At 33.0% G+C, this 25,829-nt stretch overlaps 1 protein-coding gene across 7 annotated transcripts in view; it reads right to left on the bottom strand.

The window, feature by feature from the left end:
- The window catches only part of Rbp (RIMS binding protein), a 230,051-nt gene that overhangs the window by 33,489 nt on the left and 170,733 nt on the right, over positions 1–25,829 (bottom strand). For 4 of the 7 annotated variants that reach the window (XM_089645260.1, XM_089645264.1, XM_089645261.1 and 1 more), the window contains 3 exons: positions 11,347–11,685; positions 6,061–6,120; positions 2,522–2,659 (listed from right to left, as the gene is read on the bottom strand). In XM_089645260.1, the coding sequence (XP_089501386.1) occupies positions 2,522–2,659; positions 6,061–6,120; positions 11,347–11,685 (537 nt within the window). The remainder of the gene's footprint in view (positions 1–2,521; positions 2,660–6,060; positions 6,121–11,346; positions 11,686–25,829) is intronic. The other 3 variants (XM_089645265.1, XM_089645263.1, XM_089645266.1) reach the window with 3 other exon arrangements.

The raw sequence follows: 25,829 nt of genomic DNA, 5'->3' as shown, positions 1-25,829 counted from the left end.
AAAATGTATGTTAATATTTATTGTTTCACTTCTGTTATAACAACGTGTTAGAATGGCTAAACCCTTGGTATAAAAGTTCTTTGAAACATTAATGGAATCCAAAGAAAATTGTAGATTTATTCATTAGTACTTACCACATAATTCAGCTCAAAATGATATCGAATCGCAGTGCATAGCTTAATAAAATATATTTTTTACAATTTGTAACCATTAAGATGTAGGTACTTACCTTAAGATTATTTTAAATTAGTAAATTCTTTGAAAAATATTCAGTCAGTAATAAGTTCTTTAAATGAATTTTTAGAGATTGATTGTTTTAAAACGTTAAATTATTTTAAATGAACAGGTTAAATGGTAGTTTATAATAGCAACTGAAGATTTAAAAAAAAAAAATAGTGCAGAAGTGAACATAAACAGTAAAAATTGTAAGAATTAAAGAGACAAAATTTCCACATGGATGCATCATAATTTCTTTCGTTTAATTTTGATGAGATTTATCTGATATTGTATTAAATAATATTAATTATTATCTATGGTTAATTTGACAGAGAATATACATAGTATGTGTGCCCACAACCGTAAATAAATGAAAATAATACATTTTCTCTTTCAATTATGTATCATAACCAATAATCACATACATATATTTAAAAAATATGTGAACTGTCAAAATTGGTCATAAAGCGCAATGATATATTTTATTAGATTCGAGAAAGATGTGAAATAAATATGGCGATTTTAATAAAGTACGCAGAGGATACATTTGATGCTAAATAGTTACTAAGGACGTAATGGAGAGACTTATTTAGACAAAACAACGTGAGCATGAAGTCAATTTGTTACAATTATGACGATCAGGTGTTTTTACAACAACAAAAAAATAATGTTTGGTGAAAATTGTATATACTCAAATCAATAAGGTTCACACCTACATCAAAATGTAGTCAAAACCAACAAGCATTCGTTACCAATCTATTATTTGTGAATACAATATGGTAATATGTAGGAATCACCATAATTGTAAAGAATCGATTTAAGTTCACGTAAACATTTTAATTTCTCTCCTCCATTGCGTTCTTCAATATTTCAGAATAAGTTTCAGTCACGAACCTTTATAATTATCAATAAATTAAAGGAAAGATATTTACAATATTTATTAATTTAGTTATATATGTTAGTGTTAAAGCTTACTTTTTAACTATAAGTAAATCAACATGAAATTGATTTAATCATTATGGAAGACACTTCTCGATCCGAAAGTTGAGTAGCCACTAGCGAAGGACACCACTTAGACTAACTGAAATAATGTTCTGTGATTGATATTGATTGTCATGCTGAACATTTAGTGATTTGCAAAGAAACTTGCTGATGCCTCTCTCACGTCTCGGCGATGTCACGATTACCCACTTGTCTTTTAAATTGATCATTCGCCATGCAAGAAGGATGATGAATTTATTCCCCCAATTTTGATGAAACGTATAATCAGTTTCAGACTAGCAGAATTTGATGCTTATTCTACATTGTCACATGCAGTGTGTACTACTTGTATGAAATGCGCTAGGTCTCGTTTCGGCTTTTTGTGCCCGAGTGAAAGGACTCTTAGTCTGATCGAGCACAGCAACAAGATAACCAATAACACACTAAGCACGACTGCAAGATGTAAGGTGAAGAGAGTAGCATTTGGGCTCCCTCGCCTTGTTTAAAATCTCGTGGAGAGAGTCGAGCAAGTATTGGGTTTCGTTAGTTTTTTTTTAACTATTGGTAGATAGTAAATTATGTATTTTTCAGGCAGTGGTGCTATTACTTCATGGTTTGTTGGAAAACCTCTCCCAGATATCTTATCGAGGACTTAAAGCACTAGATACCATCTCGGGGTTGCCAGTTAGTTTCATTCGGGGTACAAGTAAACCTGAAGATTTGCCAAAACTGTACGAATGTAATGTTTGCACAAATCGTTAGATGAATGGTTTTAAATAATGGAACAGAGTTGAAACGTGAAGTTAAGATTTTAGGAGTAGGTACCCAAGATAAAAAAAAAACACAGCTTAACGCAAAACTATCACACAAAGTAGGTGTATTTGATCTGTTTTCCTTCTCAAATTAAGCTAACTCCAGGTACACACGTGGAACTTTAGTTGCGGGCAACAGTTGCATCGCTGTATCAAAATCCACTATAATATAATATGTAGGTGAGCACACAAGGTGAAACGACACTAGGTAAACTGTTTTTGAATTTGTATGTATTTTAAAATAGTCGCCAACTGTCGCCGCAACTAAAGTTGCTTGTGTGCGCCTGGACTCGTCCCAGAATAAACCATCCCACCTAAGTGTGACTTTAAGTGAGTAAGTTGGTATGTAAAAGCAAGGTGATTGATATAATGTATATTGACATCGCCGCGACGTTCCAGAGTTTGAGATGCAGGGCGCCCACACTGAGAAAGATAGAAAGAAGAAGACTGGCTGGCTAGCCACAAGACTGGTGACGGGTGAGAGAATACCAACAAGTAGACTGTCTGCCAACCTGCATGTGTTGGGGCGTGTGATGGGGGCTTCGCTGGGGCCGACGGGGGCCCCCATCCATCTCGTCCCCAGACAGATTGCCGTCGGCGGCCCCCTCTTTAGTGATTTCGATCGCGGGCACGCCGGACCCCATAGTCTGCTACAGACGCCCAACGAGAAGCAATCACATTTGTTGTACTGCTCTTTTAACATTTCAGTTCAAGCAACCCAACCAATTTACTGTCTAGTTAAAACTGTACCAGAAACTTGATGAAACACGAGACGACATTTTATTTGCATTTTGGCACGCTTGGTACGGGCACACCTTTATCATGAATTAAATGATTGATTTATCTAGAATATTACGTTTTTTAAAATTTAAAAAAATATTAACTCCACCTTATATTATTAACCTATGTCATCTTTAGGGATGCTGTGTGGAGGGTCTTTTTGAAGAGAAGAAGGAGTGAACATTGGTCTTGAAGAGACGCATGTTGTAGGTGGAAGGTAACACTGAAGCCGGCAATTAAATTTCATTTTTAAACAAATGTTTTCTAATCTTATCTCCAATCTCTTTGCCATCTAGATCCATTAATTTTCTGGTAGAGTTGTACAAAGGTTATAGCTTTCATATTCTATAAGAAATTTTTCACGCAGTGCAACCATTACTTTATATATAAATGCCCAGACTAGCAGAAATCTCTAGAGTTACATTGGTAAAAAACAAAATGCAAAACTCAAAAGTAAGATTTTGAAAAAAGTATATGAAAAATAAGTTTGGTGAGTCTATATGCACAAAATGTCTTTATCAAAATCATGCACTTTTAAATATTTTTTTTACCAATGTATAGTCTGTTGCAGCAAATTCTGCAACCATCTTGGCAGACAGTGTCTAGCCATTTATATAAATAGATGTTTTTTAGAACTTGAGATCTTCCAGAAATTCTTACAGACTTTTGAGTGCATTTTAGTATTTCCACAAGATCTCAGTTGTAGGAGAAGTGACGCAGAAACTTATAATACAATTGTAGGAAATAGTAGGTTGAATAAAATTCAACGAGATTTACATTGAGCTACAAAGTTATCCATCATGTATATTAGCTTTTGCGTCATTTTACCAATAAAACCAGTAATTTTTCCTCAGTGGGATTTTCAGTAAGGAAAAGTCTTATGATTTGTAACCAAAGTTGAAGATTTCCATTTACTTTTCGATAACTGTTATATTTTTTTCAAATCAATACCCTTTTTGTAATTTTTTCTCACTCAGGGGAATTGTCTTCAACAAGGTAACGAATCCCACTTTCACATACTTTATAATAATATAGGTACCTTTTTCGATGAAATATATTAACATCCTGCATATTCTTCGCAAATAAAAGGAGTTATTAAGGAGTTAATTGTATAAAAAATTCTTCTAAATCAAGTTTCATACTTATATACGTGTAAATCAATTGGAATGAAAAAAAACTAATTATGCTTCAATAGATTAACTAATTTAATCTTTCTTATCTATTTTAAATTGAATAATAAAATTTATCATTGAAAAAGAAGATGATACTAATAAATCGAAATGAAACATGAAACAGAACAAGTCTCATCTAGGAATCGAACCCAGGATCTCAGTACGTATTAACTCTCAGTATTCTAGACCTCGATATGTAACATGTCTCGTTTAGATTTACTGGTTTCTCAATGATATATTACATTGATGAGTATAACCTTCAAAAGTTATTCCAACAAAATTGAGTGATAAAAGTTTACGTAGGTAGTATCGTTTTTTTTAACAGATATGAAAATACATATAATGCTAATTATACTGAAAAAGTATATTATTTTGTACACATAACCTAACAGTACCTACCTAAAAAAATAAGATATTATTTTAAAAATTTTTGACAGGTCATTCCAAATGCATTAAAAAATTTGTGCATCCGAACAAAATGTGGGTTCTATTTCTATTATCTAATTTAGTAGACTGTGTAAAATAATATAATGTAGTAATAATAAATAGTATTTACAATATTTATAGGTTATTATTTGTTTTTTTAGATATAGGTATTCGTACCTCACAGAGACACCAAACATCAAGATAGTATCAGGCTTTAAGACCTTAACGTCTAGAATTATTTGACTTTTCCAAATGCCTACACTTATTCTAGTTTACTTGAAAAAATTAAGACAGAAATAATTCTGTTGAAATCGCATATTCTTTCCCAAAGATTGCTGTGTAACATTGTTTTGAATCTGGGATAGGTATGAGATGATAATCATTTTCTCAAATAAACTAACATCATATCTTGTGGTTTTGGTGTTTCAAATAGTTTAAGGTTAAACGCGACGTTTGTTAAAATCTATATGTTCATAGAAGGCTATTACCCTTTTTGCAAGTTATGCGTTACAATATTGAGATGATTTTTTTTTGCTCGCGCACATACGTACGCAATATGAATATAAATAAATAGTTTTGTTCGTATAAAAACTCAATTCTTACAAGAAAAGCATACAAATACAATATTGTATTGGTGAATTAATCCCATATAATCTTTTTGTATGCCTTTCTTGAAAGAATTGAGTTTTTATTCCGACAAAACTATTTATTCATATTTATATTACGTTTGTACGGGCGCAAACAAATAATTTTGCCTTAATATTTTAAAGCAGAACTTGCAAAATGCATATTTTACTAAAATCATTAAATGAACGCCATCTACGAACGTGTAGATTATAACGTATGTTATGCTTACCCGTAATACGTGTTATAAAGCATTATAAGGGTATCATAATATGCCATAATAAATGCTAAGGACATTGAAGAAAGCTGAATTGAAGAATGGAAAGCACAAATAAGAGTTTTTAAAGAAAGTCAGGTTAGTTATAGAAACGGTTAGTTGTTTTTACTAAATATTACATAGTATAGTAGTACCTACCTGAATGTGATTCTATTTTAGTTTTTACATAATAAATGATGGTTTTTGTGTTGTATAATGTGGTGTAGTATGTGCTGGTGGGAAACTACTAATAAGTGCTATGTTCTAATACAATCAATGTTCAATGTGTGAGTTCTAGAAAAACATTGTCTAAATGTACCTATATAATTCGTTGAATGTGTCAATCGAGATGAAAAGTATTTTTTTTAAAGTCTTACGTTTGTCATATTATATGGAATGTGGTAGGGTTTAAAAAGTCCAACAAAAATAGTAACATTTGAAAAAGCACCAATTGATCAAATAATCACGAAAAACCCAGTTAATTCGTTTGATTATGCATCCCCATAATGTAAGTAATATATTATTGACTCATGATTGCGATTTCCGATTCAACTTTCTATGTAATACTCGACAAAAAATGACTATAAATTTAATATAAACATTTTCTAGTAACATGACAACATACTTTAAAAGCTATTTTACTGCATAATACAATACTTTTTGTACCTATATTCAATATGCTAGATTCAAAAATAATATATAAAATTTTAAACAAAAAAGGTAATATTATATATAAATATATTGAAATATGTAAAAAGTTATATAAGGATATAAATGATTATTAGTCCCTTACCCCTGGTGTAATTTTGTCGAATATACTCTTTAGTAGACCAGTACCGAATCCTGATGTGGCCTGTTTGAATAGTGTAAGAGTTTTTTTACATTATATCAGTATTGGCATGTTGTCACTATTCAGCCAGTCTTATATGGGGAAGTGAGCCACAAGGGGACAAACATTGGGATTGGAAAACAGAAGGAAAAAACAGCCCATATAAAACGAAATTTCTTTTTTAAATAATCGATAGACTTTTTGGTGTAAAACATAATTTTTAATAGTCTTCTTAATTTGAGAATGGAAATCTTCTGAACCAAGAAAATATTTTAGTTGAGAATAATAATTTTATAGTGAAATAGAATCCCAATGAATGTCTCATGTAGCGATATGTCGTATAGGGAGAAGGAATGGATTTGATTTTCAGAAAGAAAAAAGGGACTTATTATAATATTTTTATGCACAAGAATGACACTTTGTATTTTTTAATTGAGAGCGCTTGAATGTTTTATTGTAAGTTTATGAAATATGGAACGTTTATATGAGTGTATTGTAAAATCTAACACCTAATGTAATGTTTGGCTCTGAGTGGGAAGTTTACATGTAAATTTGTATTGGAATTTTGTTTATGAACAAGAAATTTACATGAGAATATATAATGCATTGCTTGAACTAGAAGTTTATACGAGAAAATCGTAATGTTAAGGTCTGAACTAGAATATGGTTATTGTATTGAACTAGAAGTTTACGTGAAAATTGGATTAGTTTTAGGTCTGAACTAGTGAGAATGTTATTAGTTTTGGGTTTGAACTAGAATGTGAATATTGTAAAGTTTAGCTATGAACTAGAAGTTTACATGATAATGTGATTAGTTTTAGGTCTGAAGTAGAATGTGAATATTGTAATGTTTAGCTCTGAACTAGAAGTTTACATGATAATGTGATTAGTTTTAGGTCTGAAGTAGAATGTGAATATTGTAATGTTTGGCCCCGAATTAGAAGTTTATATGGAAATGTGATTAGTTTTGGGTCTCAACTAGAATGTGAATATTGTATGTATGTTTAGCTCTGAACTAGAAGTTTACACGATAATGTGATTAGTTTTGGGTCTGAACTAGAATTTTATATAAGAATGTGATTAGTTTTGGGTCTGAACTAGAAGTTTACACGAGAATTTGAGTCTGAAAGAGAATGTGAATATTCTAATGTACGTCCCTAAACTAGCTGTTTATATAATTTGTGATTATTTTGTGAATATTGTAATACATGGTCCTGAAAGAGAAGTATAAATGTGACTAATGAAATGTTTAAAAATGAGAAAAAATAATTCTTCCGGCTGGAGTTTCATAGTTTGAATTTGAATGAATATTACCTGTTTTGGATCGGTAGTGTTTTATATTTAAAATAGAAATTTATCTTGTTATGGTCAATATCCAATTAATGTTTAAAAAGTCATACCTACTTCTTGGTTTAAAAAAAAACACATTTATTGTGCAAACTCTATTTGTGTTCAATTTGCAAAACATGTTGTGAAAAATCAACATCCTGTGAGTGTGAGAGATATTGTTAATAATTTATTGTAGTTACAAATTGACATGAAAATTGTGGGGAGTAGGTATGTAGGTATGTTTTTTAATGTTGTATTTCAAGATACTGTGAAAAATTTATGCAAAAACGTTAAAAGCCCAAAAAGTTAATATAAATAATTCAAATGATCGAAGACAATCGCTAGAATTAAAAATTATCTCATTCGCAGGGTTCAATGTTCATCCTATGATTAAGTGTATGGCCAAGAGATAATTATATAGTTCAGTCTGGATAGTATTCCACAAAAACAAGAGACTTATTAGTGTTATTACCTATCTTGTAAACAAGAGAAATTTCTCCAATCTGTGAGTGGGTAGTGATAAATGTGAGTGTACCAAAATATATGTTGGGTGTCCTTTTAAAATAATTCCTATACTTTAACATTTTAAATAATTTTTTTGTGATAATAATATCAGAAGATTTGTGAGAATTGAATCCAATTGATTTTTGTATTCAAATTGTTCCGTAGTTTCTGGGTAGTTAAAGTAAAAAAAAAGGTGTTTTTTGAAAGTACGGTTAAGTATTTTTTAAGTTGTCAATATTGTCGGATATCAAAACAAATAAATTTTAAAAGCATGCCCAACAAGTCAAGTGTCATTCATATTCACTCTACAAAGCAATTGTATCCAGTCTATGATCATCGTTAAATGATCAGTCATTTAGAAACTGAAGTGACATTTTGAATACTTAGGTTCGTTTTGAGAAGGAGGGAAGAGTAGTAAAGGAGCGATGATCATAGAAAAGAAGATAAAGACATAGTGCTTTGTCATTGGGACATTTAGATACATAGTGGCTGTGTTTAAAAATGCACTTAAAATAAAATTTTGATTGCTAAAACAACAATCAAAAGAGTATAAACAAAAATTTGCATTTTTTTGTGTTGCACAAAAATATTTTTGTGGTTTTAAGAATAATTGAAGATGGTGTTATCTTTTGCTGCGTATAAATTTGCGAAGCGAAGCGCGAGCCGAACAAAGAATTATGGGAAAGGAACGAAGTAATCCCAAGCAGCTTTCCGCTTGCGGTTACTTTGTTCCTTTCCCATAATTCGTGGTTTGGCTCGGCAGTTCAGCTTGCACATACGTAGCCTTAAATATTACATGGTATCTAAAATCATTTCTAAAACAAATGTTAAATTCGTTTAATAATGATTATATATTTTCTTTGATCATTTCATTTTTAAAGTGGAAAAATTTGGAGTGTTTAGTGCATTTTGAAACATATTTAATTTAACAATGGGCAACACATTGACAGACAGAGACAGATAGATGAGGCATGAAGGAGACAGACAGTAGAGACAGGGAAAATAAATAGATAAACAATCAAAAATTAAAACGCTGAACAACATTAAAGAAACAAACAAACAGCATGTCCAATGGAAAAATTTGAATTTGTTGGGTGTATTGGGCCTGTTCATTATGTCGATACAACTTTGTATGGAAACTACTATGTTCCGATAATAATCTTTTTAGATAATATAAATATGGTTGTCTATAATTGATTTAGAAAACAAAATAATCGTTTCATCACAAATGTTATTGAAATCTGTTAGAAAAATGCAATAAACGCCTCTAGTGACACCCATGAATTCGTTTCCGTATTTTTTTCACTTTATACCTATGGCGCCATCTTGCGTTTTCTATACCAATTATAAGATTAAAAGGATATATGTATGTATGAACAAAATTAGTTTCATATTTTCATCAACAAAATTACTGATAAACTCAAGTTTGAACAATAAATTATCATGTAAATTAAATGTTATATAAAAAAAATCGGATTGGGTGTATTCTTTCATACAATATACAGCACATCGACAACTTGGGTACTCGGGAAAGAAAATATTAAAGGTTATAGAATACTGGTAATAATAATAAAATTTTAGTTAAGGTAATTTTCTAGGGGAAAAATTGGTATTTTGTATTAATAGTAATAACATCAGTGATTTCTGATACATGTTGAGGTGTTCTCAATTCTGGAAAACTAGAAAATGGGGCATCTTAAAAAATTAAGACTTTTTTACGAAAATCAAGATGAATCAGTTTTTTTAAAGCACAAAATCATTTTAATAAGTAATTTTTTATGATACCTCAAATATGTACAATTAAAGATCTGTTTTAACACACCGTATTTTGTGCAGGTTTGTGTGCGGATCAGTTGTATACGAAAAATCCGCTTGTGTCCACAGGAAAACGGAATGTTTTTTTTATTTATTTTTATTATTTGATAATATTTTACATTGTGATCTCTATCTCTCAATCTTATAAACGATGCATGTAACAGAATCGTTGATTAGAATGGAGCTTTCAGTGACAGAAACAAAGATCCACTCACAGACTGTCTCAAAAAGACGGTGTCAAAACTGTACTCACAACATCCAAAACGCGCTCTGAAGAAGGTATCAGTTAAAGTTACCTAATATACGTTTCCATACAAGCTTTCATTCTATCCATTTTCCGATAGATCCAATCTGTCATCAGGTGGTACTACATGGATACAACTGAAGGGCACGGGCACAGATTGTGTCGATTCTCATTTTTATAAAAATGAGTTGAGTATGCAATCCATTTGCATGACAAAAGTTGTCAATGGCAAAATGCAAAAGATATGAAGTGACAGAGGCATAACGAAGACCACCAAGATGAGTCTCGTCTGGACGCTGATTTTCTTCATATTTCTGTACTGTGCGGAAACATGAACACTTAGATCCAGCGAAAGGAAACAAAATGTACTGCTGGAGAAAAATGCCCAGGAGTTCTTGCACAATTAGACTCAGAAATGTGTCCATTATGGAAGAGCATCCACAATAGGCTTTCAAGTGTCGAATGTATTTTGAGATACTTTGGACACGTTGCTCGCCAAACTGAGGACTCCCACTTGGAAAAACTCATGGTCAAATGTTTGGCAGGAGAAACAGAAGAAGGTCACCAATGTGCTGGAGTGACGAAGTATAACTGGCATCTGGTACGTCAGTTTCCTAGGCTCTCCACGCAGCACGGAACCGTGAGAAGTGTTGGAGCCTTGTCCACCATGGAGATTTAAGTAGGGGTCACAATCCTCATCATTGAGGAACTGACTTAAGAAGAATGCCATTTATGCAACACAAGTTATCTCTGTATATCTAACAATCATCGCATTTGGTTGATCAATTGGATCCATAGATCATTGTTTTCTTTATAGATTTATTTGAAAATATTTTGAAACAGAACAGAGTCAATATTCATATAGCGACTGGTGAAGCTATACATGTGACTAACGGAAGACTTTAATTTTAACAAAAATCATCGATTCTGTCTGAGATCCAGACTTTGTTGGAAGTGTTAGCTCTTCGAATATCGATATAAGTGGCATGACACTATAATACCTTTGTCGGGGGTTGGAGTTAGCTCTTTCTTTTATATAAATGTATGCAGTGCCAACTCACACTTTTATTATTTTTAATTTTAATTGTTACTATGTGGTATATACTACTTTTTGACAGATGTTGTTTAAAAACACTCTAAAAAATTGTTTTATTTTGATTTATGGATTCGGCCAAAGTTTAAAATTGATTTGTCTCGAAAATCAGAAAATGACGGTTGACATTATCTGTGCCCGAGCCCTTCAACTGATATTGTCTTCATAGAGCGTTTTTGGTTTTGTATTAATACAGAAAGAAAAAAAACTTATTAATATAATAATAATATAATAATAAAACAATTGAAGTATCAACCAATCTTACCTGGTGATGTCCATGATGCTGGCCAGACCCGGGAAAGATCTCCTTATCCGAAAGGTTCTCATCATGTTCCAGAACAGCTTGGTGCTGATGGTGCTGCGGCCCCCGCTGCTGCTGGTTGATGTTCTGGTTCATGTTTTGGTTCATGTTCTGGTTCATATTCTGGTTCATGTTCTGGCCCATGTTCTGGTTCATGTTCTGGTTCTGGTTTTGATGGGGGTGGCCGCGCATGTTGCCCGCTCCGGGGGCGTTGCGCCTTGCGGCCACACCGCGCAATACCGCCATGGGGATGGCGGTGGCAGCACTATCGCTGGATTGGCTGTCACGGGATTTGGTGCGTACCTGAAATGAATGAAAATTTCTTTAATTATTAGATACAGTACGCAGGGAAGGTTGACATGTACAAAACTTGTTCGATAATATACATACTCCTCCGAGCGACTCGACTTTTGTGCGCGTAGCATACAGGCCGCTCGTGAGTATCCGACATACTATATTGCTAATGTTCGTACTCGATGCTACGCGTCGAGTATGGGTTTGACCATTTGACGACAGTTACACCAGTTGACAGTTGAGTGATTTATTGAGTATTTTATTATGAATTCCACGCTACTGAAAATGCTGGTATACTATTCGCACTAATACTCATTTGGCAGAAATGACGTCCGAACTTGATTTGAATGTTAAATTTGTTCTGCAAGTGGAAAAATATCCTTGTTTTTATAACTATAATTCACCGGAATAGGTAAGAAAGGATTTAGCGGAGTGGATTGCAGCTGGAAAGGAAAGTCTATTTGGCATCATAGGATTTTTTTGTACCATTGATCAATTGAATTGAATATAGCAATTCAAAAAGAAGAAGAAGATGATTTGAAAGTGATATGTTTATGTAAATAGGAATGTTAAAGGGAACGCGCGAACATAAAAAAATCGATTAGGTATAATTAATAGGCGTAGGTACCTAAGCCATAAAATTAAGAAAAAAATTAGAAGTGTCTTCCATACAAATTTGAATGGAAACAAATGTTTAATTTAGCCCATTACTCTAGCGCTCTGTCTCACTTACACTCGACTGACATTGCAGATCTTCGTCCTATTTGAATTTCGTAAACACAGTTTTGTATTGGAAATTTAAAGCCCGATTGGACAAGCATTTGGATTGTAAAACACGTAAACAATGTATTTCTTGTGTTCTTCGAAAATCTTTAATAAAACATGACTTATTTCAAATAGAACAAAAATCTCTTGACTTCTAAGATAAGTATCATTTAAAGAAACATTGTGAAGTTTTTCGTACTATAAAATGTTAAGACTAAACGTAATGTTCGTTATAATCTACGCGTTCATAGATGGCGTTAATTTAATTTTGTTAAGTTAAGTTAATTTATATTGTAAATCATAACTTGCAAAAACGTATTTTAGCAAATTCGGAGTAATTCAAATACAACTCATCTTCTGAATTATCTTAAAAAAATATATAGAGTTAAAACTTAGATTCTTGCCAATGAACGCGGTGTAAATATAGCGCAAGGCCGGAACAGTGAAAAACTTATCTTATTATCACGACGTTTGTGTGGTTAAAATGGCCTTAAGCCGGGCTTAAGGCCGGCATTACCACACTAACGTTGAATAGGCGTACAAGAATCTAATTAGTAAAACGGTTACAGCATTACTAAAAACGTGGTGTAAATATTACGCGGCGTGTAAGGACAGAACAGTGAAAAACTTGACTTATTACAATGGCATTTGTTTGGTTAAGACGGTCTTAAACCAAGATCGAAGCCGACTTTACCACACCAAGAAAGAGCAGGAAACGATTATGATTATGATCATGACGTTTATACCTTAGTTACATAGATTAGATACAATAGATACGTGACATTTATATATATTTGCGCAATGTCCAAATTAAAAAAAAAATCCTTTTTGCAATATGACTTTATGACTTTCCTTCAAAAGATAACGGAATTAGTCATTATTATTTTCGTTTTTATAATTTAACATTGCGCAACAAGCTAGTTCTCCATATACGCATATACATTCAGCCAGCATAATATGTTTGTGCTAGCAAAACTCGAAAAGCAGTCGACCGATTTCTATGAAAATTTCAAAGTTTGTTCTTATTAGTGCCAGGAGTGTTCCAAGTAAATAAGCACAAACTCGACAACCAACAATTACACATCTTCGGATCTACCGGATCTGCCCTGATGATGGACACTGCAACGCTGTCTGAAACGTCGGCTAAAGAAGGAGTTAGCGCAACACGGCATAACACCCCAAAAACAAACAACAAAAATTATATGGGCATGTTACTTGAAGATGTTAACAAAAACATACCAATTTGATAGTATTTTAAGCTGATTCTATCTAGACATTCAAATCACGAAGTTATTCAATGAAACCGTTTGATTTACAGATAATATTCTAGAAATGCTTTTTTGTTATTAGTGTTAAAATCAATGTTAAAACTCCTTTCTAGAACGGTTCTCCCAAAACAAATCCAATTTAGCCAAAACAAAAATGGAGGGAGAACGTCCAAGAATTTCAACAAAGATTCTCGCCAAATCCGCTGTTTCTGTAAAGTTCTGGCGCTAATCGAGAGTCCGTAGCGCAAGCCTAAGATAAATCTCCCCGGTAGCGGAGAAGCTGCGAGCCAGCGGAGATGTACAAACGGCGCGCTATGTGCACGAGAAAAGGCGGCAAAATCGTGCAGCAGTAAAAATGTCCGCCAAGGGGAAGTTTAATAAGACAAAATCAGCGATACGGTTTGAATTATTGAGAACGATGCAGCAAGATGGTGACAGGATATACTAGTAGTTCTGAGAACAGTTACGGACCTCTCGTTCAAAAAAGTACGATTCTATTTTTTAACTTTATTAAGCCCCTGCATTCCCAATTTCTACCGATTTATAACAAGTTTCTCTTTATGTTTTTAAGTTCTAAAAAAATATATGTTATTTTTGAAGATAATATCTATAAATTTTGCTATGCCGAAATGTTAATTATATAAAATTCCCTCGATAGGAAAAAATCGCAAATTAAGCTCCGAAAATTATTAAAAACACGTTTTGTTCTGTTACTTAATATGCTATAGGTATGAAAAAATTCACAGTGTATCTATGCAACATACATGCCCAAAATATCCATACAAATTGAAAATATCTCCGGAGTAAAAATAAATGCCGCCGACGGGAATTGAACCCGCACCTTCTGATGTCTGGTCAGGTGCTCTGAACCACTGAGCCACGTCGGCTTATTTCCAACACGCCAAATACTTCAATATGTACTAGTACTTCAATCAACAATTATTGAGGCGACTAATTATTGCTTATAATAATTTGATATCCTTTGTGCTATGCATAAAACCTTGTCTTATAAACATTAGTTTATCATTAAAAAAAAATAATAACACTTTAAGTGGATTAATGCTTGTAAAAAAAAACGTTGGTTAAGGACGTGCAATGAAATCAGGCTACCAAAAAAGGACAAGGCGAATACTCAGAATAGTATACTATATAAAGGGATGAAGTACTATAATGCGCTGCCGGAAAACTTAAAGTCTTCACCAATTGGAAGGTTCAAGATGTTGTGTAAGAGCCACATCAAGCAGGAGAAAATATAGCATATGTGTATGTAACAATTAATTAGAAATTTGTAACCTTAAATGTACAAATTACTAAATTAAAATTAATAAATAAATAAAATAAAATTCGACTAATTAATAAAGAAATAAATACAATTCGACTACTCAATTAACAATGCCAATCAAAAAAGAGTTTTTGAATTCAATGACCTTGGAGTTATCTTTGACTCCAAATACGCTTCTTGAATCACATTAATAGCATTACCAGTAAGGGATTACAAATGCTTGGATTTATTCTCAGAATCGCTAAAGACTTTAATAACATATAAACTATAAAATTACTATACACGTCTCTGGTTAGAAGTCGGATTGAATACAATGCAACCATTTTGTGTCCTCATTTCAACTCTCATTGTTTACAATGAGAGTTGAAATGAGTTACTTGATTAGTAATTTTAATGATTCAAAATAAAAATAATTTATCAAAATACCGAGCGACTCTACCGGCTCGATTTGTAAGCTATATTTCGACCAAAATATCATATAGTCAAAATATCTAAAAGTAGCAGGAGAGCATTTTATCACTTTTCCTCGTATTAAAAAAATCACAAAAAGAAAAAAAGAAATAGTTAAAGCGGGGATCGAACCTCGGTTCTTCACGACGAGAGTCGGGCGCTCTGCCTCTAGACCGCGAAGCTGAGTTTGGAGAGTGACCTAAACTAGGTATATAATATTAGCTAGGCTCCTATAGCAAAATGATCACGGTTTTTCGTGACGGTCATGAGTCGGTTTTACTCCTGTCCTCGAAATTGCATGACGCGCGTAAAGAAGTTTCACTTCAAAAAATAAAGAAGGAGGAAGCGCAACTCGGCATTATAACCCAAAAAAGAATCACGATAAGACAGATAGGTACCAGTGGCTAACCGTGACTTTTCAGTGTGCTAGAGTGGTAAGATTGAAAAATATGACTGAAAATATTTTTTTTCCAAAATTTCAATTTTTAGGATTATTTCAGTGTGGGGAAGTGCCACATCTCCAAAGTGAAAAATCTTCACACAAAAAAATTGAAATTTTGAAAAAAAAAAGATTAATGACGAATTTTTCAATCTTAACACCGTAGCTCACTGAAAAGTCACGGGCCGCTACTGATAATAATTCGATGAATTTATATTAAGTAACAGTCTTTTACACTCCATTTATTCTAATTAAAATAACAGACGAAGTTACGAAATCGAAATGGTTCAGATGTGAAATGGCTACACGTACTGTGAAATGTGTGCATTTGTTCAAGTGCTATATGTGCATTAACTGCAGGATAGGGCACGAATCTCGACCTGCATCGATATAATGGTATATTATTCATGGGTTGGGAAAATTTAAACCGATGGGAGAAATGTGTACACTTATACACGCTTCTTTGAAACAGATTGAGGCTTTATGCCCATTTAAGTCGAATTGCACCATTTGCTAGTAATCTAATGTAATGGAACGAATCATGTTTGATAGGGAATGTAATGAAAAATGAATTATACTACTACGTAAGAAAAAATACTTCTGGATTACATATTTCTGGATTTTTTTCACCATGAATTACCTGGTTTTGTAATAGATTTCAACAGCAACTTTTGGAAATCTTTTTCTCATCGAACAGTTGAAAAATATATGGTCTTTTCTGATTTTTTTAACAGCCAAATGTATATTGATCAAGTCACGTGTCATGTAACTTATTAAAAAAAAAAAAAAATTATGTTATATAGATGTCATCAAATGTGACATGTAAAAACATGGTTTTATGAAAACGGCGACATCTGTTGGACGTAAAAGCAACGCGCTCTATTTTTTCTCTATCTGTACAGATAGAATTGTTATTGTGGCGGAATGATTAACACAATAAAAATAAAATAAATACTTACAGAAAGATATAATACAGACAAAGTACTTATGGTACATACACACTCAAAGGCACACAACATACACAAAACAACAAAACACACAACACACAACACACTCATAGGCATATTTTTTATGGTGACCGGATAAATCATCAAAATGATAATTCATCACATCTTTGAAAAGTTATACAAAGTCATGGAAAGTGATGAAACAAAAACTTTATTAACTGGGTTAAGTAGATTAGGTTAGGTTAGGTTAAATTTTATTTATTATATTTGTTTTAGTTATTTTTTTTTTCATCGTTTTTAATGACTTAATACACAGACATAGGAATTAATAGACGAGAAGATAATGGCGAGGGGTAAAATCAACTGTTGAAGAACGAAGGGAGTAAGGCTGACTGTGATTCGTCAATAAATCAATTTGACAGTAAATAGGCATCTCGCATTATAATATCACCATTTACTTCTTAAAAGTAAAATCTGCTTTTGAATGAATAGACATTTTTACATGGGAGCGCAAATTACTCGCCACGTTATGAACAAATTTGCGAAGTCCAAATTCGGCAAAAAAATTCGGTTCTATTTTCAGAGTCGAATATTTCGTTTAAGTATTTAGTTAAGACACTTTTATAAATGTTCATAATTTACTTCCCAGCAACCAACCAGCTTTGTGTTTCGCGTCCAGACGTTTCTCGATGTGATAGTAACAACTGATTCATATTATACGATGTGAATATGCTTAAAATAAAGTAAAATAATGCTTATATATGGAATGTAATACGACAATTGGGTTTATTCTCTTTTTCACATCTATTTTTACAAGTTTTCATAGTACAAGTCAACATTTTGCCGTGTTATTTCGTAAAATGAACCGATGATGCCTCGACCATAGTTCGCACAAGAATGATGACGTCACGTTTTCAAATTTCACTTGAGGCCATACGCGAGCACAGCCGGCTCCAATGGAACCGGTATGGGGAGTGGGGATAATACGCTTTTAATCACTTAGGGCAGGTCTACTAATATTCATATGTCTATGACTTAATATCACTTTTTAAAAGTGTGTTGAATAGTCACTGTATTGAGTTAGCATGGAACCGTATGGATTCGAACATTAGGCTTTGGCCAACAATTTTAAGACATAATATCCCTCAAAGTAAATAATGTTCAAAATTTCAGGATCGTTCTACATCCTATTTCACTGTACTTAAATTATAAAATTTGATGAATTGAAATACTAAATTATTTTTATCTCATAATGATGAACTCGGCGCGTACAAGTTTGGCAGTGGCCCTACAGATGGGGCAACTTGTTAACAGATGTGGCAACTTTGCGCCGGACTTAACGAACATTTCCGGTGATAAAACTACCCCAGCAGGCGGGTATTACTTACCCGGCCTGCGGGTATTAGTTACCCCACTTGTCAGTTCTGTACCCGCCAGATGGGGAGAACTTACCCAAACGTTATTGCGAGAATTTTACTCCCACTGCACTCAAAGTTGCACGCTCTGAGGGAAACATTATACAATTATAGGCAAAGTTGGAAAACGGATGTAATGAAACGATTTGCAGTTTTCATAACTTTACTAACGAGTAATCATGTTGTTCCGAAATCAGTAATATATTAAACATACCAATTTCGTTTGTTGGTGCACGGGTAAGTTGGCAAATACCGTGAAATATTCTTACGTAATGTGTGGTATTATTCAAATTCAATGATATTTTAATTTTAAAAATTGAATTACTTAAGGCGATGCCATACGTAGTAATTCAAAGTCATGTGTTTTTGGTTTGAAAATTTGGTCGCCTAGAAATGTTTCAGATGCTTTAATTAAATACTGCCAGTAGAATACATCTTGGCCTTTGAAATAATCGAGTATTTTTTTTAATAAAAAATACTCGTATAGGAAGTAAATACGAAAATAATGTATAGGCCTATGAAAACTGCTTTAAAGTTCAAAATCTCCTACTTACAAACCCATTTTCGATAATGATTTTATTGTATAATGTGGCAAATTAAGTTATTTATAAAATGATCGAAAAAAAATTAAATATTTATGCCTGAACATCCACAAAATAAAATAAAAGGCACTTTTTGGCCACGTTTTTTTCCTGCATAAATCAAAACAGGCTGATGGTGTTAAGCGGGAATTTAAACCTTATCGCCATCTACGTAAGGGTTGTTATTGATAGCGGCTCAATTTAAAATATTACACGACGTAGTGCATCGCCAATGGAACTACTTATCGTATAAGACAAGCAATACTAAAGGTAACTGTTGTGTTCCCACAAACAGTTCTCCAACTCGTCGTGGAAGGAGATTTTAAATAATAGGACGTTCTTTGTGTTATATCAGGGATTTATTAATACTTCGCATATTACAATGGTGACTCGATAGTCGACCTAACTAGGAGCTGGCTACATGAGATCTGAAAACACCAAGTTTGTCTGGGAGCATTCTAACTAGTCCTGGCGACTACTGGTTACTAGCTGCCATCTTGCGGACTTCCAAGCAAGCTCTGTGCACTGCCCTCTATGAGTGCATCTGTGAAGCTCTTACTTCCTAACAGAAACAACATTATTTTGGGAATTAATAATTCTTCATTCGAGATGCGTATTTGTTTTGTTTATATGATTAGATGCTCAGATGAATTTATTGGAGCAAAAAAATACGTTACTGAGACAACGAGTGGTGGTTTCACTGAACTAGGTCCAGTGGACATACTTTTATCGGGCCGTTTATAAAACATATTCTTTGAATGACTATCCTTTTCATAAGCGTTGCTATATTTTATGTTCGATCAGTATGAATATAACGTGTCTATATTTTTATAATGTCATTGATAAATTTCTTCTTTTGAAAAGCAGCCGGCTAATGATGAAATAATAACAGAATTTTAATAAAACTTCGCAAAAATTTAATTTTAACTTTGATGAAATTTTCATATTCTGTGATTAAAAAAAAAGAAAGCTCAAATCAAAAAAAGTTATACCACAAAATCTACTCTAAATGTAATGTAAATTTACGTGCTTCCGGTTTGTACTATGATTTTCCGGACACCGTGTATATTATGTTTACGAGTCCCAAATATATTTACAACATAAATGCACTCAAATAAAACATAAACGGTTTTGATACAATTAGTCTTATGAATAATGTAACAGTACTTAAAAATATATATATATTTGTGTTCTTGTCGGTCGGGATTTAAAGTTGGGCACAGACCCAGGCAGTGAGGTATAAATTTTGATCAGACCGATTATTATTTGGCAGAGTTCCAGCGTAGAAATTAAGGAAAATCCTTATTTGTACAAAATTCTAAACACCGTGGAGGCAGCTCAATAATAATAACAATGATGTTTATTTAATTCCGCTGAACAGAGCGGTGAATGCAATTCTCTGTCTGCCATATAAAAGCATAAATATTGATGGCGCAATGTTACACGGAAATAAGTCTGAAAAACTATAAATTACGACATGTGTATCAAAAATTTTACCAAAAAGAGCTCCCAGTTTCAAGGAGCAAAAAAATCAATACAAATGTTTGACTCCTTAACAGTCGAAAAACTTGTTTGAAAATATCCAAATATTTAGATGTACAGAGTTTCATACAAATCTATTTCGTATTTTTTCCAATTAAAATTGACGATGGTGTCCATATTTTTCATCGAAATTTTGAAATTTTTGTGTAGTTACATATTTTGACATGCTTAATGTTAGTATCTCATAACAACATATTTGGACTTGTTGCAGTTTAATACTGGGCTATTGATATGATGAATCAATTACAAGACATGAAATTGAATATAGGATATAAAATGTACATAAATGATAACATTTTCAACACTTGTATTACGGTGGCTTGAGGGAAATTCTACATCAATGGTGTAGGGGGGCGTTGTGCCATTGGGCAACGGCCTGGACGAGATTGCTTTTCGATTTTGGTTTCGCTGACTTGTCAGGGATACTTACTTATATATTACTTGGCGCAGCAACGCATCGATTCCATGCACCCTTCCCTCTATGAACATCTGCGAGGCGCTGCATCGCCGAAGGAGGACGAACAGAGCCATGTACGCGTGGTGTAGGTTCATGACGTCTTGTGTGTACCTTGTTCATAGTTCGTAAGTGTAAAAGCTAATGCAGTACGTCTGTAATAGTTGCTTCGTCACAGGATTATTTATTTCATTTGTTTTATCTCCTGGCGAGCTCGTTGGCTTTTATTAATATATACTGTATTGTTATTATTGTTTACTGTATCTACATTATTTTTATAGGCGGTTACTGAAACAATATTTTTCTTTTTACTGGTTCATCGAAAATGATCGCTCTTGGCTTCTACTGAAGCATACCTAACTTTGATTCTCTTGACTTCTACTGACGCATACCTAACTTTGATTCTCTTGACTTCTACTGACGCATACCTAACTTTAATTCTCTTGACTTATACTAACGCATACCTAACTTTGATTCTCTTGACTTCCACTGACGCATTCCTAACTTTGAAGGAAGATTTAAATCAAATTAAATAAAAATAAAAGGCTGATTTTTTCTTCCTTTTCATAATTTTATTTTTGAATTGTTTAAGGTAAGAATGCCATGAAAATACGCTTTAGTACAACTTCTGTGATTTTTTTTAAGTTGAAAAACACTCCTGGGTTTTGTTTTGAATCTTAATTTGGATGCATGCAAGTTTTTTCATGCATCCAATAGGAAAAAAATCCTGCCTGGCAGATGTGAAACATCAAAATTGATTTTTATTGAAGGAAGTGAAAATAAAAGTAAACAAATTATTTAAAAAAATATATTTTTGATAAAATGAAAATTCTTTTAATATTATTAAAATATTCACAAATAAATATATTATAAATTAAAAATTCATCGTCTTTAGAATAGATCCATTTCCAATTTAAGTGAGAAAAGAGGATTACATATCGTACAGAGTTTTGGTGGCCGTACGTATAAGTCATAAGGCTAGCAAGAGCGTCGTTCCGCCTTGCCACGTCGCTTTTACCCCCCTAGGCGCGCGAAAAGATGTTTCACATAAAAATACAGTTACATTGGTATAAAACTAAAAAATATTGGTAAGTGCCTTCGTATACAAATCATACATTTTCTTCACATATAATATATATCCTGCGAAAATATCCATGTCTTGCGGCTTCATTTAAGGCTTTTGATAGGTTGTATAAACAAGAAAATATTTAAAAAAACTACTAGCAGAGGACTGAGCTATCAAAAGTATTAAGCCTGCAACGCCTGGGTGGAAACCAGACGCATTTGCAAGCTCAGCTACTAAGTGGTCAAATAATATTCCGGCTGAAAGCAATGTTGTATACGAGTATTCCTTGCATTAAAGAATACGAACATATTCCATACATATCTCATAAAATTTAAAAAGTGACATCTTCTGTGTTCATGTAAATCAGATAAACCTCGAAAATTGCCGTCCATTATTTTTCATTCATCCGGGAACAATAGCATAGTGCAAAATCGTTATGACACCATTGAGAGTAAAAAAGAGTTCTGTTGGCTGTAAAATTATTGCTTTTATAAGTCTATGACAACTATTTGGATAATAACTGTATTTAGTAGTAAAAATGTTCTTCTAAGAACCGTTTTTCTTAATATTTACGTATTTGTCTTTTTCTCGCATGAATGTATACATATGTACGTACAGCCATATAATACATTTGGTATAAATTTTATACAATTGATAAACAACCGTGTAAGTGAAAACCTTAATAATCAATCGAGTGCTCGCGTCAATAACTGGAATATGAGTTGAATGATTGGGGTTAGAGTTGGAAATTTAAAACGGCAAATTATGGCGTGCGATCACTCAAGAGGTTTTGCAAGCTCGGCATAATATGCCGATAATCACTCGAGTGGTTAATAAACTGAAATTGTTGAAAGCTGATATTTAACAGCCATAAAAATATTATACACATTGTTTACACAACGGAAGAGGGTAGTTCGTTCGTAGTGTGAAATATCTCATCGAATTAAGGGATATTTCCAAGTTATATTAATGTGCTGTATATTTCTTGTTTTTAAAGATGTCGTAAAATCTTTTTGTAGTGTGTATATTTGAAATATACTTTAATATTTATAAAATTGGAATATATTTTAATTTCAAACATTGAAAAAGTTTGAAAAAAATCCACATACATTTCTACTCCTAATGTCGAGTAATTTTTAGAATAAGAAATTTTGAATACACATTCCTTTTATATGAATAATCTGAAGAAAAACTGTTACCTTACCTTTTATCTCGTTTATACGATAAAAAATTAAACATTAATTATTACATTAATTCCCAGAGAATAACCGAAAAATTGAAATTCTGGATTCATTGTTAGCGCAATATAAATGTTGATTTCTTTGATTTATATTTATCTACACATATACACATTCATGTTATTAAAAAAAAACATAACATTCATGGAATTCTTATTAAATTCACAGACTCAATAGTCAATTAAAAAATAATATGTCAGAAATAACGTAATTTTTTCAAGACGGGAACATCATGTGTCACTCAGCCAAAATGCAACGTTGCCAGCTCTTTCGCAGCCAGTTAAAGACATTTTTTATTAATAATAATACTAATAATTATAAAAACGTTTATTTGACAATAATTTTACATGTTTGCATATAGTTAGTATACATACATTTAGTTCATTAGCATACATTAGTTCGAAACAAAAACTGTACGTACAGTCTTTATTCAATGTGCAACTTAAACACCGTTCAACGGTTCGTAAGAGTATTTTTATAAGTGAGGCTGGTAGTATTAGTGAATATATCTATATTTTTTAACATAAAAAATTCGATCCTAATTATATTAATTTAATAACCATAGCACGTGCCGCCCATGGTATATGTGAACGAGCATCATTTGTAACCGCAGCCAGTGGTAGCGCTTATTGCAACGGCGCACTTTACCAAACACAGAGGCGTGCGCAAAATTTAAGATGCTACCTTGCCTATTAGCGTAATTACCCGGTAACGAGTTGAAACATACGAAGGAAAATCTACATGTAAATGCACCGAGTAAAAACATACCGGGTATGTAAAATGTACTTACGAGTATGCCGAGTAGAAACATCTCTACTCTCTTCAATGTAGGTACAAAACACATAGGGTAAGAATACCAATTGTGAAGAGGAAGCTGCTAAAAGCTAAGTACATTTACATGCATTCATGAAACTCTAAACATGCTAATTAATACTCTGCGATAAAAAGCTCAAAAAGTGCTTTATATTCATTTTTTTCTATGAATCGTGGTTTTAATGCCTTGTCTACCCAGTTATTCGTAGATACGAATAAAGAGGAATACATTTATCAAATTATAATTTTTTAATTTTTTTTTTTTTAAAGAAAGACAAACATTCCCGGGTTACGAATAACCTGACAATATTTGAAAACGTCCGAAAATGTCGCTTGTGTTGTGATGGAGGACTTAGCCAGCCGAGGAATTGAACACACTATGCCTGGGTGGGACCCCAACGCGATATCAACTCGTCCACCGACCGGTCAATCTCTAAATAGTATAAAATTAAGTCGTTATACGTGTCTGTCTGTTTGTGCGCTTAGTTCTTCTAAACTACGCAAAATCCGTTGCGTATTTGGTGACTAGATCTAAATAGCGAGGTACTCCCCCACGGCCTCAGCCTTCAGCCTCACAACATACCCTAATTTGGGATGCGATAGTCTCACTGGCTACAGTCGGTCGTGAGCAGTTGGGACTCTTGTGCGGTATTCACATAATAAAGTTATTCGTTGATGCGAATAAAACAATTATTTTTAATGTTCATTAAATGCCTAGATTTGATTAGCTCCCAAGAGAAAAAATATTTTTTCTCAGTATCTCTGTCATCTTTGAGAATGCCCTGTTAAGGGTATTTTTAAGGAAAGGAAGTAGAAGATGTTCTGGGAAGCAAAAATGTATGAAAGGTGGGTAGGATTCAGGGGTTCAGTGCGTCCAGGTCATCCGCCGCTAAGACCTAGAAAGACCTCAGCACATGAACCCAGGCACTCCTGCTAAGCCACCAAACGTAGCGAACCACTTCGGATGACTATGGCAGAGGTATACGTTAGCCAATAAATGGTTCCCGGGGCGGCGGTACCCATTTCTGACTTTTAAATAAACCTTTAAAACCACACGGACAAACCTTACTCATATGAAATATTGTCAATTTATTAAAATTCTTTTATTTTTCGGAATAACTTTATCGAGTAAAACCTCAAATTGTAATATTTGAATATTGAAGACAATATTAGTGATTTCTAAACGAAAATCTGAAACAGAAAAATCAGAAAAGGAAAAAAAAAATCAAAAAAAAAATTTCTGTTTCAGATTTTCGTTTAGAAATCACTAATATTATCTTCAATATTTAAATATTAAAATTCTGGTCGAATTGTTCGTTTTCTTGTTAAAAACGGGACTGGAGGCCTGTAACGAATGATTCGATAAATTTCATAACAAACTATCAGTAAGGCGAGAATTTGTTATGGGAAGTCGAAACACGTGTTCTTAACAATAATAATATTGTCTGATCTCGTCCATTATATTTATTCGGACAAGGACAGTTTCATGAACACGTGTTCAGATATGTTCAAAATTACTACTAATATTTTATTAGGAAATGGTCACGCAGTCACATTTTTAACAGTATCTTGATAAAAAAGCCGTAAAAAAGGTACTACTTATAGATTTAAATAAAACCATATTAGGATGTTTTCGTGTAACATTGTAGTTATGTACCTGTACATAGTTCGATTTGTTTATTTATTACGCACGCCAATATGCGCAAAAAATAATGATGACACATCATAAAATCACTCCATCTAAGTCTGTTAGTTTGAAAGAGTATTACCGTTTACTCTGCTTTGTACTGCATCTAATCGATCGAAAAGTCACTTTTGATGCTGGTTGATTATAAAAAGTCGCTGCAGTGTGTTCTAAAATCAATGTAAGATTAATTGAAAAGAATATATATT

Source organism: Hesperophylax consimilis, chromosome 22 (genome assembly GCF_061612785.1).
Source record: "Hesperophylax consimilis isolate HC1 chromosome 22, BYU_Hcon_1.0, whole genome shotgun sequence".
Taxonomy (NCBI): domain Eukaryota; kingdom Metazoa; phylum Arthropoda; class Insecta; order Trichoptera; family Limnephilidae; genus Hesperophylax; species Hesperophylax consimilis.
Note: the sequence above shows the minus strand (reverse complement) of the source record. Positions and strands in the feature narration are given on the sequence as shown.